This window comes from Lactuca serriola, chromosome 8, assembly GCF_051521515.1.
Source record: "Lactuca serriola cultivar US96UC23 chromosome 8, Lser_US96UC23_V15, whole genome shotgun sequence".
In the NCBI taxonomy this organism is placed as follows: Eukaryota; Viridiplantae; Streptophyta; class Magnoliopsida; order Asterales; family Asteraceae; genus Lactuca; species Lactuca serriola.
The window spans coordinates 18,709,335-18,727,437 of record NC_136415.1 but is presented as its reverse complement, the minus strand read 5'-3'; the positions used below and the strand labels follow the sequence as shown (position 1 = coordinate 18,727,437).

At 34.1% G+C, this 18,103-nt stretch overlaps 2 protein-coding genes and 1 non-coding gene across 3 annotated transcripts; 2 read left to right on the top strand and 1 right to left on the bottom strand.

Annotated features, from left to right (window-relative positions):
* Window positions 1-703: 703 nt before the first annotated feature.
* On the top strand, window positions 704-4,291 carry LOC145065812 (coronatine-insensitive protein 1-like). The gene is made up of 3 exons (XM_079012896.1): window positions 704-1,317; window positions 1,827-2,298; window positions 3,257-4,291. The coding sequence occupies exons 1-3, from the start codon at window positions 833-835 to the stop codon at window positions 4,073-4,075; spliced, it is 1,776 nt and encodes a 591-aa protein (XP_078869022.1). The 5' UTR covers window positions 704-832; the 3' UTR covers window positions 4,076-4,291.
* A 5,119-nt stretch (window positions 4,292-9,410) lies between these two features.
* On the bottom strand, window positions 9,411-11,911 carry LOC145069447 (laccase-4-like). Its single transcript, XM_079016384.1, has 4 exons — window positions 11,714-11,911; window positions 11,217-11,613; window positions 10,094-11,140; window positions 9,411-9,961 (listed from the first exon to the last, which is right to left on the bottom strand). Exons 1-4 carry the CDS (start codon window positions 11,804-11,806, stop codon window positions 9,831-9,833), a joined length of 1,668 nt encoding a protein of 555 aa, XP_078872510.1. The 5' UTR covers window positions 11,807-11,911; the 3' UTR covers window positions 9,411-9,830.
* On the top strand, window positions 9,441-9,513 carry TRNAR-CCU (transfer RNA arginine (anticodon CCU)). The gene has a single exon. It is a non-coding gene; the product is annotated as a tRNA-Arg (tRNA).
* Window positions 11,912-18,103: the final 6,192 nt, after the last annotated feature.

The following is an 18,103-nucleotide window of genomic DNA, read 5'->3' as shown; positions in this document are numbered from 1 at the left end:
CCTATCATGTAAAATTTGTTTTTTTTTCATTTTTATTTTTTTGTTGTGGTCATGGCTCTAAAAAGCTAGTGATGACTTTAATGGTTATACCTAACGTCGTACCTTAAGAAAAAACTATCTTAAGTTGTATATGTATATAAAAATGAACGGTAATAAATATAGATAATGATTAATTTTATATATATAATTAAGACCTTAAATCACACTTTAACAAATATAATGATCCGCTATTAATCATAACATTTAAGGTTTAACATTGCGTCCCCTACGCACTACCAATCATAACATTTGGGATACTATTTTAAAATATAGTCTTTGGCTATAATCCTTATTTTCTGTTTTACAGTGTTTTCCTTTCTAGTTTGTACTTTCTAACTTTATTTATTTATTGATATTCAGCTTTTCAAAAAAATAAAAAATAAATAACACATTAACCTTTTTAATAATAAGCAAAAATAAATATTTGAAATTCTTATCTACAAACAACATTAACCTTTTTTAAAGATTGATAGTTGTCTGTGAAAAAAAAGTTTCTCGCTCTATCCACTTTAGTTTTTGGCAAAAGAGTAAAAAAGGTTTCTCTCTCTAACCACTTGTCTCTCCCCAATTAACATTTAACACCTCCATCACCCACACTCACTCCAACTATCTCTCTAGTTTAACATTCGTGGATCTCAATCATCCCCAATTTTTATATATTAAACCGATATTTCTTTATTTTCTCCATGAATATCGACTATCACATCTCATTCATGTTTTATTTTAATTCAATCATGTAGTTGAAAATCTTGAGGTAAACGAAGCTTCATCACTGTGTGTTTCGAATCTAATCATGGAAGATCGGAGTTACAACTTCCACAGGATTCACGGCATGTCGGATGTCGTTTTCGAATGCGTGATTCCTTACATACATGACTCCCGTGATCGGCAATCAGTCTCCTTGGTGTGCCGGAGATGGTACGAGTTAGATGCGCAGACTCGGAAGCACGTTACAATAGCGTTGTGTTACTCGTCAACGCCGGAGCAGCTATGGCGGAGGTTCCCGTATCTGGAATCGTTGAAGTTAAAAGGGAAACCACGCGCCGCCATGTATAACTTGATCCCGGAGGATTGGGGCGGGTTTGTGACGCCATGGGTTGAGGAATTTGCGAGATCTTTCAGATGCTTAAAGGCTGTGCACTTTAGACGGATGATTGTGACGGATGAAGATCTTGAGGTACTCGCAAGAGCTCGTGGCCATGTTCTTCAGGTTCTTAAGCTTGATAAGTGCTCTGGCTTTTCCACCGATGGACTGTTGCATATTTCACGTTTTTGCAGGTATCTTATCGTTCAAAAATTTACTCTTTTGCATAATAATTTCAATTTCAATCATATCATGCGATTTCATCTTCTTTTTTTCTCCCCTAATCTGCTTAATCTGATCATTATCTTTTCAAATACTAGATGTTTTTATTTTGTATATGTGCATCATTTTCACAAGCCCATGTCATGATTATTGTGTATTTGTCTTCTGATATGTTGTTTTTTTAACAATTTCATTTGGATTATTAAAAACTTTCTTTGTGTAGCAGTTGTTAACTTGTTATTGCATTTAATGTCAACATCAAGTTGGTTGAAGTTTTGAATACTTGCTATTCAATTATGATGTCTGTAATTAGAAAACTTGCCCTTAAAAGACAAAATATTGATCTGTTATATATATAAAAAATACTTCTGTCATCCATCAAAACCACAGCATTCGACAAAACATATAGAGTAAGCTACTAAGCTTAAGAGAGTTTAAGACTATTTGTCAAATGTCTAAAATACCCCTCAAATTATTGCAGGAACTTGAAAACCTTGTTTCTTGAAGAGAGCCAAGTAACAGAAAAAGATGGAGAATGGCTACATGAGCTTGCTTTGAACAACACCATGCTTGAGACATTAAACTTTTACATGACAGATCTTTCACAAGTAAATTTTAAAGATCTTGAACTCATAGCTACAAAATGCAAGTCTCTAGTTTCAGTCAAAATTGGGGATTGTGAGATCTTGGATCTTGTTGGCTTCTTTCGGGCAGCTGTTTCACTACAAGAGTTCGGTGGGGGTTGCTTTAATGATCAAGCAGGAGGGTATGGTGACGTGGCATATCCTCCAAGATTATGTCGTTTAGGTCTAAATTACATGAGTAGTTCTGAAATGCCAATTGTGTTTCCTTTTGCATCAAGGCTCAAGAAACTTGATCTCCTTTATGCTCTTCTTGACACAGAGGATCATTGTCTCTTGCTCCAACGTTGTCCCAATCTTGAAGTTCTTGAGGTAAAAAAAACTAAAATCCTTTTCGTTTTCGTTTTCGTGTTCGTTTTTTATTTTTCTTGAAAAACCCAACTTCAGAGTCACGACAAAGATGGTAACTTTTTCAAGAAAATTAATAAAGTTGTGACTACTTTGTCATGTATTTAGAAAACCCTTCAACAAAAACACAAAATAAAGTGATCTTGTGGACTAAAATCGATAGCATGACTTTCTTGGTGTTGAGTTGTCCATGAATTGGGACGTTTTCTTTTGAAAGGACCCAACATTAAAAGTTGCATACAGATGGTAACTTTTCAAGCAAATTAGTAAAATTGACTATTTATTTTGTCGTGTATGTAAAATACACTTCTGAAGTAACAAAAGCACAAAATAAAGCAATCTTGTGGACCAAAATTGATGCTTGATGTTTTAAATTTTAATATAATCTAGAAGAGAAATTGAATATCATTTTATCTTTTTCTTTATCCATTTTCCTACTCTATTAATATTTTCTTAAGCCTTTTCTTTTAATTTTGACATTTATAACAGTAAAAAAATGGATCTTTTAATTTTAACATTTATCATATAAACAAAAAATAGAAGTCATTCTAGAATATACTAAAAATGTCACGTATCAAAAATCAATAACTTCGGTTTCTTGGTAACGATGAAATTGAAAAAAAAAAAGGTCTTTTCGTCTTTGTTTTTGTCGTTAAAAACTGTAACTTTTTCAAGAAAATCAAGAAAATCGACTATTTAGCCATGTATTTTAACAACATACCTTCAACAAAAGCACAATAAAAACACAAAATAAAGCAATCTCGTGACCTAATTTGTGGTTTATGTTGATAAAATTTGACTATTTTGTTATGTATTTAAAATTAAAATACCCTTCTCAATAAAAACACAAAATAAAGCAATCTCGTGGACTAAAATCAATAACATAAAGAGTAAAATGTTGTATTTTTCTCTTGATAAACAGACAAGAACAGTGATTGGAGACAGGGGACTTGAAGTTCTCGCAAATTCATGCAAAAAAATAAAACGATTAAGAGTGGAACGAGGAGCAGATGAACAAGAAATGGAATACGAAGAAGGCGTCGTATCTCAAAGAGGCTTAACAGCCATAGCCAAAGGCTGTCTACTCCTCGAATACATCGCCGTTTACGTCTCCGATATCACAAACGCCGCCCTCGAATCCATGGGCCTCCACTTAACAAACCTCTCCGACTTCCGTCTCGTCTTGCTCGACGGAGAAGACGTAATTACCGATTTACCCCTCGACAAGGGTGTCCGATCTCTACTTAGCGGATGCCGTAAACTCAAAAGATTCGCTCTTTATCTCAGGCCAGGAGGGTTGACCGACGAGGGTTTGACTTACATCGGTCAATACAGTCAACATGTTCGATGGATGTTGTTAGGGTATGTTGGTGAATCTGATAAAGGGCTTTTAGGGTTTTCGAAAGGGTGCCCTAGTTTACAGAAGCTTGAAGTGCGAGGGTGTTGTTTTAGTGAACATGCACTCGCGAATGCTGTTTTGGAGTTGAAATCGCTTAGGTATCTTTGGGTTCAAGGGTATAGAGGGTCGCAGAATGGGTGTGATTTTTTGGCTATGGCGAGACCTTTTTGGAATATTGAGATAATTCCTTCTAGAAGGGTGAATTGTGGTGAAGATAAAGTGGTGGATCATCCTGCTCATGTTCTTGCGTATTATTCTTTTGCTGGATCAAGAACAGATTGCCCTCCTTCTGTTATTCCATTTAGAGAGATATATAAAAGGAAGATTAATGGAAGAAGATGATATATGATCGATTTGGGTATTTGATATATTCGTTTTGTTTTTATGTTGTGTGAGAAGTTGATGAGAGAGAGAATGAGGATGGTATTATGAAATTATGGGTTGTTATAATTTTGGTCATTTGGTATTGAATATGTGCTTATAAAGGAGTGTAAAGTTATTAGGCATTGTAAATAAATAGTGTAAAGAATAACACGATGTGTAAATACTTTGTGGCCATATCTTGTTCTTTGCCATGAATATGAATATATGATCCCTAATTAGTTAATTCTTGTTTATTTTGAAGATGGACGCCGAAAAAAATAGTAGTGTTAGAATTTGAAAAGAGATGATTACATTTATATAATTATATGTTGTGTGAGAAGTTGATGGGAGAGAATGAGGATGGTATTATGAAATTATGATTTTGATCATTTGGTATTAGAATATGTGCTTATAAGAGCATTATAAATTAGGGATGAGCATGAGACGGAACCGGTACCGATCCGTATCGTTCCCGATTTCCCGAAAACCGAATTCGATCAAAAGTTAGTTCCGAGTACCGAACCGAATTAAAATCACTGGTAATGGTACCGGTACCGGCGGTACCGAATCCCAAATTTTGTGTATTTGGAGTACCAAGTACCGTCCCATATTTTTAAATTCAGTACGGTTCGGTACCGGTTTCGGTACAGTACCGGTACATGATCGGGATTTGGGAAAAACTGTTCATCCCTATTATAAATGGTAAGTTTAATAGAGAGTTAAATGAGATAACAAGTCTATATGTCATTCAATGGAAGAAACTCTATCATTATAAGATGTGATTTTAACATTCAATAAATTTTAAGTTTAATGGTCATTGAACTTTTTAATGGGAAAAATTAAAGTTTAATAAATTATATTTTTCTAACATTTTATTTTACTTTGTAGAGTTCAATGCATTATAGGAAACAAAATGATAGAGTTGTATAGATTGAAGAAAGATGATGTGACAATCAATTGAACTCCTCTATGACATTCAATGCATGGTTGATGTTCTAAGAAGTGTAAATTTATAACGCATTGTAAATCTCCTTATATCAATAAAATAATAGGTTTACGTGTCACTTGTCATTTTCTTACAATTTACATTTTTATTTTACATCTCTCTGAAAATGACACATCAGCTTTTTACAGTTGTTATTTTTAAATTTTTTTATTTTTTTAAATAATAAAACATTTAATTAGGAAACAATTAACAGTTTGTTGTTTTGATACCATTCTAATTCCCTGATTCTTTTACAAAGTCAATTCCAAATCAGTTTCAATATTATCATACACTCCCTCTCGTCTTTTAAAATCCCTTATCGCTTCATTTATCTCTCAACACACTAATTGAAGGAGAAATTAAATAACCTCCTACTTTTTGTTTCTACTACCCTCCTATTTATTTTAGATGGTGACAAGTGTCATTAAATTTAATTTAAATTTGATTGAGATTTTAAATTTGTACACTTGTCATCATCTTAAATAGATAGGAAGAAAAAATACGAGAATATTTAATTTCTCCTAATTGAGGATAAGAAGCACCAATGATTCTTCAAGAAAAGAGGATCTCAACAAATTTACAAGTTTACTAACATGTGGATTTCTACTACGTTTGATAATTTTGGTTTAAATTTTGATTTCTTAAATCACCTAGGGCGTGTTCGGCATGGAGCGTTTGGGAGCTTCTAGCGTTTGACAAAACGCTCCATTTTGAACAGAAAGTTTTGTTCGACACTAGAAGCTTCTAGCGTTTAGTTTAAACAAAACGCGTCAAATCTAAATGTTACTTCATGTAGCGTTTAACAAAACGCTACAAACTACAAGCTACCCGCTACTTCAAATCTAAATGCTACGTCATGTTTCTTTCAGTGAGGACATCTCTTTTGGGGTGGTTTAATTAGTTATGTTTTTTTTTTTTGGATTTGGTTGGTTTGTTAAAATTTAATTATTTGTTTTATGATTGTTCACCGAATTGAAAATCCATCAGTTTCATAATAGATGAAATTTTTTCTGAAGTGTATGATATAAGGAAGTCATCATCTGACACCTCTTTCATATTTTCAGAAATCTTCATTTAGTCGAATTTACTCACAAAGAAATTTCATGAGTAGCTGCCTGGTTTGTTCTCATGCTTGTTGTGATCAGAGGGTATAGATCCTAGAAAATAAATCAGCGGGGGGAGTGCTAACCACCAGTAAAATCGCTTATTCAAGTGGGAAACACTCGATCCATTCTTCATGGAAACAAACGACTTTGAATGTTTCATAAAAAATATTCAAGATTTTGATTTTATGATATGTATGTAATGTAGCGTTCATGTGTACCAAGCTGCTTACTTTTGTTTAATCATTTAAATAGTAACTTTCACTTCTTCTTATTACAATAAAGCACTTACTTTCAATCCATTTACAAAGTATAGTGTTTTAATCGGAAGGAATATCAACTTACTTTCATTTCTTTCCATTACATCCTTGTATTCTCAATCTTTTTCTTATTAAATCACTATACTTTGTAGGTTCTTATCCATTTTTGGCTTATGTATGCTTTTTTTTTTTCTTTTTTTTCCATATTAAGTTATTATACCTTAGGCTCTCAAAAAATTTGGTTCACTTGATAAGCTTAGTTTTGAAATAACAAGTAACGAGGCTAGGACTTTGGTACAAATAAGTTTTATTATTTCGAGTATGCAGTAGACCTTTATGTAGATTTAAGTGGAATATCACTGATTGATTTATAAATAGATTTTAACTTTATTCCATAAATATTTTATTGACTGTATACTACTTTAAACAGAAGTGAAAATTATTAGGGATATTAACTAGGGAAACATGGTACAATATTTGTTTGTTGGAATTGTTTGGGTGTGATTGTGGAAAAGTTTGTTTTTCAAGGGCATATTTGTCCAAAAAAATGTTAATGTAGTTATATAAATAAAAGAAATGAATAATCTGGAGCATGAAAGGTTTTTTTTTAAACGAAATGGTATTTTGGGAATAATAGAAAAATGCAGTAAAAGCATGTGTAAAAATCATAATATTAATTTTTTTTAGAATCATTATTTCCTATTTACAGTTTGATGTTGAAAATAAATATACATGTGATTCATTAAAGCTGCATGTTTGCCTTATTATCCATTTCTATTTTAATATTTAGCACTAGCCATATTTCAAAGTACAGTGAATAATTGCATCCTACTTGGCATTAAAGCATTTTGTTCATTAAAATTGATTATGAAATGCTATGTGTACACAACTAGTATTTGAGTCGCATTTTGTTGCAGGTTCCTACGTGTGTGTTTTTCATGAGGATATCATAACTTAAAAATACTAAAAGTTTAAAAGAAATAAACATCGAGTGAATTATCAAAAGTTAAGAAGAGTTAAGAGACTGTTTTTTTAAGTTTGATGGTTTTTAAATAATCAATAAAACTATAACTTTAAATAGAAATAGTACAGTGCTCGATATAAGGAAATTTAAAAAGAGTTTAGAGACTATTTAGTTGAAAGCTTTTGAATAATCTACAAAAATATAGATGACATAACTATAAAAATAAAAATAAAAAAGTTGTTGCGGTGGGTCCAATCTTTTTTTAATTAAATTTAACAATTGTGTTGATAAAAAGTAAGTATAGTTGTATTTGTTGGTAGAAAAGTATATAAAGTCTATACCATTGCATATACCGATCTTGCAAGATGTATTTATAAAAATATAGTTTTTCACAATAAAAATGAAAAAAAAAAGTTAAAGGGTTTCAAATGGCAAGTAAAAAAAGATATCTATTGTAATAAGGATAAAAAAGGAAAAAAAAATGTTGCAAAGGGCAAGTTAATTGGGTTGTAAGGGTATAAAGTGAAAAAAAGGGTTTGTATGTGGGTGATTTATGAATAGAACGTAAAACTATAAGGGCAATTTATGTAAGTTAATTTCAAAACAATTCAAAGATTAAATTAAGGCAACTGCTTTTTATACTGCATTTTAGGTAGCACTTTTAGCTACAGGGTTCATATCTCACAAACCAATGTTTACTTGTATATAGTTTTAATTCTTTGTGCTAAATGCCAACAAATATTACAATATCTAACTTTAAGTGCAAGTAAGTTGTTATGACAAACTAATAAATGAAAGTAAGTTGTTTTCTTGCTTTTAACTCATTATATATTAGAGCATTATATGTGTGTCTAATGTGTGTTATATCATGTTTCTTATTTTCTTTTCCTCAATTTATGGGGTTTTAAGGAAAAAAAAGGAAGAAAAAATTCGAAAGAATCGAATGAGTTCTTCGGAAATAGCCCAATAAAAAAACAAATATGCCCTCGATAATTAATTTTTTTAAATATATTAAAAAGTTACAAAGACATCACATTATGTAATTAACTTGATTTTTTTATTCTTTTTAAATCGTTGTAGATGAAGTTACAAAGGCAACACATTCATGTATTGGATTTGTGATTTATGTTCATTTCCAATTTGTAACAATGTTACAATTTAGGCTTTTTTTTTTGTTTTTTTTAGTAAGAGCAAATAGGAATTGCAATGTAATTTTCGTTCCATTATTATAGCCTTATTATTTTTTTTTTTTTGGCTTCATTAAAAACTTATAGCAACATATTATGTTCCTTTTGTTATTGTGCAATGAATAAAAAACAAAATAATCCAAAATACTCTAGCATATTATATTTATGTTATAATTTAGTTTATTATATCGGTTAATTTTTTTTGTAACTTTTTTTAAATTGCATATTTTATCCTCACGATGAATAGTTTTTGAAAATATGCGTGTAACATCTTTCAGTTATTTTTTACCCAATGAAAATGTTTGGTATTGAATTTCATTGAATTTACAAATAAATGAATCTTGAGGGAATTCAATTGCTTATTCATTTGCAACCTTACACCTAAATTGAATGAAATTCTTTCAAATGTCAAGTTCATTATATAAATATTATTATTAATTTTTCATTAATTCACATTTCATTATATATTATTTTTTTATTAATTCACAATTAAAAACTATTTCATATATCTTGAAAAATAATTCATATTTATTTGAAACAACCAGTATAATTTTACATAAATAAAAAATATAAATCTCTTAATGAATTAATAACTTATTAAAAAAACTGATTAACAATTAAAAGGTTTTACTATAAAAATTTAATTATTTTTATAACTAACCTAATACTAAATAGTGTAAAGAATAACACGATGTGATGTGTAGATACTTTGAAGAATACCTTGTTCTTTGCTATGAATATGATAAATTTTATTTATTATTTCTTTTGAAGATGGAAGCTAAAAGAAATAGTGTTAGAATTAGAAAACCAATTAATACTCTTTATGTGCTAAATACATCAATAAGGCGCCTGTAGCTCAGTGGATAGAGCGTCTGTTTCCTAAGCAGAAAGTCGTAGGTTCGACCCCTACCTGGCGCGTTTTGTTTGTAATTTGCCATTTTTTTTTCTTCAGGAATTTTTTTATTTAAGTTTAACCTCATATAAAATTAAATAACTTACATTATGGTTTCCTCAAATCAACAACAAACACCTACAATGCAATTCTCACACACCAAAACAAGTTTCGACAACATGGAATCAACCACTGAACCACTAAAATCACAAAATTATCAGTTCCACTTTATTCTCCTTTCACATGCACAAATTGTTTGTATCAAGACCTCGCACTCTACACTTGAATGAATTTTGTATTCACAATCTCATGGATTGTCAGTTTCTCAGGGGAATGCAATTTCCTAACATGTCGGGAGATCCTTTGGTGGCGGGATAATCGACTCATTTGGCCCATTACCATTATCCACCAAAAAGGCCATCTTAAGACCCCATGTCGTGTGCACCTCGAGATGACAATGCAAAAACCACACACCTACAAGGAAGGGTAAAACCGTAACTTACTTCTACCATATACCACAATTATTAATATTAAAAATTAACACCTAGCTAAAATGTGTCTTAAAGTATCATCTTGAATTGTACGTTTTTAAGTTTTGATATTTACCTGGATTATCAGCCCTAAATCTTATAACAATCCATCCGGCTGTAGGTACGGTGAGAGTGTTTCTCTCAACGGGATCGACCAAATTGAATTTCTTTGGATCATTCACCGGATCATAGTTCCCTAATCCCTTTGCCACCACGAAAAAGTTAAACCCATGAAGATGTATCGGATGGCTTTCGGGTGCTATAATCCCATTACCTTGAATCACAACTTGAACAGTAGAATTATACGCTAACCGGTAAACTTTTGTACCATTAGTCGTTTGTATGTTCGTGGGCCCACTACCAGTATAGTTATAAGGTGTCACCGGATTTCCAGGAAAATCATCAGTGAAAACCCCACTTGTGTTAAAGTAATGTGCTTGAAGCAGAGCTGTGTCGGGCATCACAAATGTAACATTATTGATGCCTGCGACAACTCTGCTTCCATTAACACAAGTGGGACACGGGTTGACTCCAACACCAACAACAAAGAGTAAAGAGTGGTCGATTTTCAAAGGGACAAGAGCAGGGTATTTTGGGGAATTCAAACTTCTAAGAGACTCAATGAAGGAGTTGGTGGCCGGAGTAGCGTTTGTCGCCGGAAGGGTGGTGAGGGTAAGTGGTGTGTAGGGTTTGGTGGTTTTGTAGCGTAGGGTGGCTATAGCGGTTTGGTTGTCAACCGCCACAATGGTGTCCATGAAAGGGGAGATCGCCATCAAGTACTTGCCGGATTTTTGATCGGCGGTCAAAAGGACGTTTGTGGTTTGACCTGGAGCGGTGTATATGGTATCCGTTTTGAATGGCTTCACGTAACATGCGTCAACTTCAACAACTGTAAATTCATGCTTCGCTATCTTGAAAAACACATCTTCATTCAATGCAGCGTTGATTATACGTAACAAGTATGTCTTTCCGGCTTCAACATGCAAAGTGAATCCAGAAGAACTACAACCAGGAGTTGGCCCCGGATAGCCGTTGATGGTGTGTGCATCCGATACATTAGGCGGCATACCAGTTTGAACCCACTGGTTCATAACATCATCGGCATCGGATTTCCACCATTCTCCTACCAAAAACCAATAAAAACCATCGTTTTTAGTTTTCAAAATCGCTCAAGATGTAGAATTAGGTCCAGGTCTTACCTAGCACGATGATTTTTTCATGATCGGGCTTAGGGAAAGGGTAAGGAACGCCGTGTTTAGGTAAAATGACGATAGCACCGTGTACGGTGGCTCTCAGCCATGTGATATGTGCATGCCAAAGAAGCGTACCCCTTTGTCCGGTGACATTAAACTTGTAGAGATAGCTTTGGTTTGTTTGTATCGGACACTGTGTTATATACGCCGGCCCATCGGACCACCCTGTTCGTAGTTGCCGGACTCCATGCCAATGTATAGTGATGTTGTGTGGCACCTTGTTCACAACTCGAACGATCACTCTGTCGTCTTCCCTAGCGTATAAAGTTGGCCCTGGAAACTTTCCGTTTATAGTAACGATGGGTTTACTTTCACACAACCTAGTCATGTTCTTCATCACAACCTGCAATTTAGTACCAAAACCCTCAGAATTAAACAAGGACTTTGACTTACTTGGTGCACCAATTAAGTATCCGGAAATCAGAAACAGGAAACGGGCTTACATTGAACTTGTAATGCCAAACCTTAGACTCAACGGTGGTCGGAAACAAGACCATGGCTAGAACCACCAACACTGACTGAACCCAACTCGCCATTTTTATTTTCTAACTCGAGCTTCGGCTCGATCTTTTTCTAGTTTCTTTGTAGAGTCGATCGTAGGAGGCTTTATACACGATTTCAATGAAATTAAGTGATGTAATGTCGTTTTACGAAGTTAGGTGAGCAAAAAGTACAGATGGAGGACGTCATTTGATCAAAATTATATAAGCTAGCTCCATTTGAAATTTATTTTTGCATTTTCATTTGCCCAAGAGACGACAGATATTGAAATAAAACTATTATTAAAACATACTTCCCACCTTAATTGGATCAAAATTCTTAGTCCATGCATCTCATAATTATATAGTTCATTGTTTAATTTGACAGGTGAAGGGTATGCCGCGACAGCGACCTGTGGTGGGTGGACGATAGGTGATCATGGTGGTGGTGGTGTTTGGATGTTAGTGTCGTGCTTCGAGATGAGAGATGGCTTTCAATTACAGCAGAAATCCAGAAGGGTAAGTGGCCACGGATGCTGGAATTATGTTTGGATCTTATTGAATTGGTTGTAAATTTAGATATAAGATGCGACATGATTTTCATGATTATTATTGATGGGTATTCTTCATCTTCTTCGTTTGACGCCATAGATTTTGACCTTCTGGAATCTGGATCAAGATAATTGCTTCCAATAGAATAAACTTGTATCGATTGTTATTAGGCATATAAATTAATGAAAAGGAAAGACAATGTCGATCAAATGGAACAACTTTAATTACGTCATGCATCCAACTTTCCATTTGGTGTTAATGAAAAAATGATATTGTTCGCTCCTTTATATAATTTCGAAAAACCCATCTCCAGTCGTCTTGGCTCTAGACCCCTTTCAAATTCATTTATAAAAATAGGATGGTGACCCCACAGATGTATACTTACATTAAGCCCCTATAAGTTTTACTTTTCACCTTTAACTTTTAAAAATGTAAATATAATCTTCTTTTATTTACATAAATATGTAGGGATAATGACTTAAAAGGGTAATATATTATTTGATTTGTAACATTTAATCACTGATTTTTTTTTCGTACATATTTGCCCCTTTAACTTGTTAAACTGTACATATTTAGTCCTTATTACCGGCTACTTCAGGTTAGCCGGTAAAAATGACTTAATAGGGTAATATATTTTTCACTTTGTACACATTTAATCCTTAATATTTTTGTACACATTTACTCCTTAATATATCTTTGAGTAAATTACATGATTCGTCCCTTGCTCAAGTGCCAAATTGCACGTTTAATCCCTATTTTCAAAAATTAACTCGGTCCATCCCTATAATATTTGTTTCTCACTCGGACCATCCCTGACGGACATAAAATGACTATTTTACCCTTTTTATTTCTTTTTGATATATTTTTTTGATTTGTTTATTATTAACAATTAAAAAGAAAAATAAAAATAATGCCTAGCACCACAAACCCACAATCTCTACCCTAACCCCACTTACAACCCTCTATCCTTTCATCTTCACTGTATCTTCTGTTTGTGCTGCCGGAACTAGAGAAAGATGGGTTGCCAAAGATATTACCGTCGTCGTTGGAGCTGCTGGGAGAGAGAAAAAGAAGAGCATCACTTTGTTGGAGATATCATATCGTTCCCCTTCCCTTTCCCTTTTTTCCTTCGGCCTTCCCAAACCACACCAGATCAACACCACCTCTAATCCATTCAAATCCCACCACCATCGCAGATTTGTCATTGACAGTGGCCCACCACCATCGCCGCACCTCCGATTAGTGAACCTGGAAGGAAAAAGAAGTACAAATTATATGGGTTGATGGACGTTATGGGTAGTGGTTTCCAAATTTGTGACATCCCCATTTTCACGGCCAGAAAAGACCGATTTTGTTTATGCTTTATAAAAATTAGAGTACCTCTTTTAATAAAAATGTTGCAGAATTTGTTCCCAGCAAAACATGATAAATACGTTATCAAAGCATTTCCGAAGAGAAGTATTTTTATTCATTTTAAAACATTTGGGATGTCATCGTCAATACAGAAACATAAGCATAAACAGAACTTATATTCAATATCACTAGTGATTTATATCTCCTTAATCTCTCAGTGTAATTTGACTTCATATCAACACCTGTGATATAAATAAACTGAGTGGGTCAGGTTGGGAAACCCGGTGAGTACATAGGGTTTTCAACCCACAATAATATAATTATTATGTTTAAACAATCAAACAATCAACCCAATTACCTGTAACGCCCGTAGATCTGGGCTAGTCATTTTAGAGACGATAAGCATCAAAAATGACTTTTTAATGGAATATTATTTAGAAGGAGTAATCTTAACCAAGTTGTAGTATATGTCACAAGGTTTCCGTGCATATAAAGAACGCCAAAATCCGAGTTATAACGAAGAAGTTATGACCTGTCGAAGTTTCGCGACAGAACCGACACGACCTAGCGCGACCCAGCGCGACGTAAATAGTGAATTTAAGGTAGATAGATATCTATCCTTAGTGATCTAAACGAGAGTCGAATATGTCTTCGATAGTAGTCCAACGATAAAAAGACAGACAAAAACGGAGTTCAGATGAAGGAGTTATGAATTTCGAACGAAGTTTTCCTGTCCCGGCCTACTAAAAATAATATATAAGTAATATAATTATAATATATTAAAAATAAATTCAAAATTAGCCAATGGAGTCTAAACGAGAGTTGTAGAGCATAATCTCACCATCGCGTCGATATAAAGAACGTCGAAAACGGAGTTCGTATGCGAAAGTTATGAATTTCTGAAGTTCGGGGCGCGAAACCCCAAAACTGTCAGATACCGCGACGTGGCAAGCAGTGCCACGACGTGGCAAGTCTTCTAACACCTCCGGGAGCCCCCCAGATGTGCAGTGACGACCAAGCCCACGACGTGGAAAATGGTTCCACGACGTGGCAAGGGCCAGTTTTGCCCTATAAATAGATTTGAAGGGCCAGCCGGGTTTGGTTGCTCATTCTCTCATCTCTCTCCCATATTACATCGTTTTACGTGCAATTTTAACCACCCGAAGCCCCGGTATCGCCCCGAGACCCGAATCAAGTCCCGAAGCACGAAGATCCCGAGAAGAAAAGAGTTTCCGAGCCGAAGCTCTGCCCGCGAGAAACCCAGTGTGTGAAGTGATCCCAGTTTCACCGAAGAATACTATCATTGCAAGCCGTAGTGCTGTTCGATCATCTTCTGATCAAGTGAATGTATAGTCCCTTTCATAAACACGATAATAATACAAGTAATGTTTGAATATATTAAGTATATTGTTGTTTATATGTGTGAGTGTGTGGTAACTTTCTTCTACCACATAGATATGGAGTATTTGCTATGAAATACGTGCTATGTTTATATGTTGTTGATTTACTTGAGATGGTGGTTGAATGATTGTTTTATACAGGTTTTTAAATGATCTAAACTGTATATGTATGTTATATCTACAAATATGTTGGGTAGAACATGGGTAGACGAATTAGTTGGTGTGTGATGATGGATGAGTTTGAGGATGAGACGAAAGACAAATCTTGGTAGCTATAGATTTAGTACCATATGGACAAACCTTGGTAGCTATGGATTTAGTACCATATAGACAAACCTTGGTAGCTATGGATTTAGTACCGTATAGACAAACCTTGGTAGCTATGGATTTAGTACCGTAGAGATGAACGTTGATAGTTATGGATTTAGTACCCGATGAATGAACCATAGCAACTATGAAATTAGTGCTTTACGAAGGAACCTTGGCAGCTATTGTCTTAGTGCCTAATACGGAGTAAACGAATAGATAACTCTTAGTGTAAACCCTTAAGATTAAGGAAGATAATGGCGATGGGAAATTGAGTTGATTGTTTGATAATTAATTATAATGATTATATTATTGTGGGTTGAAAACCCTATATGCTCACCAGGCTCCCAAGCCTGACCCACTCAGTTTTCTTTGCATTACAGGTAATGGCACAAGAGTATAAGTTGGTGGACTTGACGAGAGATTTCGGATTATAGATCCATAGTTATAAATAACTGTTGTAAGGTCTATTTTGTTCTGTTTATGTTTTTGGTCTGTATTGAACATGGCATCCCGAGATTTTGTTATATAATGAAAATACATTTCTTTAAAGAAATGCTTTGATAATTTTTATCATATTTTGTTTTGGGAACAAATTCCGCAACTGCTTTCTTTAAAAGATAACGCTGATTTTAAAACAAAGCATAAACAAATCGGTCTTTTCTGGCCGTGAAATTAGGGATGTCACATTACCCATCCTCATTATCTTCTTTACTCTTAAGGATCTATCCTAAGAGTCATCTATCCTGCATTCGTTTATTCCGAAGTCCCTTGCTTCCAGGGTTATAGGGCTGGCACTAAATCCATAGATGCCAATGCTCGTTCGTAAAGCACTAGTTCCATAGCTGCTATAGTTTATTCATCGGGTACTAAATCCATAGCTACCAGTGTTTATCTAACAGGTACTAAGTCCATAGCTACCGGTGTTTATCTAGTAGGTACTAAGTCCATAGCTACCAATTCTTAACAGGTACTAAGTCCATAGCTACCAGTGTTTGTCCAATAGGCACTAAGTCCATAGCTGCCGATGTTATTTATTAGGCACTAAGTCTATAGCTGCCTATGTTTACTCACATCATCTTTTATCTCTCATCATTCATCTACCCATGTCATACCCAACATATTTGTATATATATAATACGTATATAGTTTAAATCATTTAAAACATGTATAAAAACATTCATCCAGCATAGACAACAAGTATTCAGATAATATGCACACATAGCACGTAGTTTATATAAAATACTTCATATCTATGTGTAAGATGAAAGTAACTATGCACTCACCTAAGAAGGTGGTGATTCGGTACTCGGACAGCGCTTCGTTTACTTTAAAATAATTTCCTTCGACGAAACCTAGTATTATTACCACTAGATTTTAGTCTAATATTTATCGTGACTAATTATTAGTCTTATTATTATTATTATTATTATTATTATTATTATTATTATTATTATTATTATTATTATTATATAAGCGTTTAAACAATACTTTCCAACCACTATGTACAGACAGGGGCCAGACATAAAACACCGGAGGTCAGGACCATTTTGACGTATAGCACTTCTGAAATCCAACAACTCTATGCGGCCCTTTAAACTAGATTCCCCGTACCGTGAGTAGTTGAAAAGATATTATAACGACACTTATATAAGTCATAATAATAGCTCAAATATTTATTATAAATTTATAATAACAATACTAATTTTAAATATAAACTATATTTAAAATAAGGTAAGCATAACTTACTTACAAGTAGATTTTATCTAGGAGTCGGGCTCTGCAGGGGCAGAACTTCGTCGCCGAATCTTTCTAAGAAAGATTCTTGCAGCGCTTCAGCGCTCACCTTACTATACTAAAACTACATAAAGAGAAGTCGAATCACGGGGGACCGAAATGCTCGGGGGATAAGGAGAGAAAGACTCTTGAATCAAGAGAATGGTGCAAGAAATATGAGAGCCCAAGCCTCTTATTTATAGTCATTGAATTTACAAAAACTACCCTCCATAATTACTTAATGACCTTATAGTTATATAAACAACTAAACACCCCTTTATAATACTAATTTAAATAGATTTAACGATATTTGTACTAAATTAATGTCGAAAGAACTCAACATTAGTCTTATAATGACCGCATCGTCGATACCTTTCTAATGATAAATACATATGTATATATATGTGTACGTATATATGATTTATACTTTATTTTAATACGTAAATATGCTATTATAAATTGTAACTTGTTCATACGAACTCCGTTTTTGACGTTCTTTATATCCACGCTTAGGTGGAGACGTACTCTACAACTTTCGTTTAGACTCCGTCGGCTAATTTTGACTTTATTTTTAAAGTTATATTTTTAACAGGCCGGGACAGGATTGGTCCGTTAAAATCTCATAACTTCTTTATCCGATGTCCATTTTTGTCTGTCTTTTTATCGTTATGCAACTAATAATGAGATCTTCGATTCTCTTTTAGGTTGTGTCGGCTAAAAACCGCTCGATCTAATACTCGAACTTCGGGCTGTACACCATTAAGCCGAAACTTCGAAAAATCATAACTTCCTCATAAGAAGTCTGTAACATCCCGAAATATCAAGAGTAGAGTGAAAGGGCTAAAAGAGTAAGTTGGGAAAGAGTGACTCGGCGAGTCCATGGATGGACTCGGCGAGTAGAGTCGCGATTTGGTCGCATGTTAAGTAGCCGACTCGGCGAGTCAATGAGGTGGACTCGGCAAGTAGG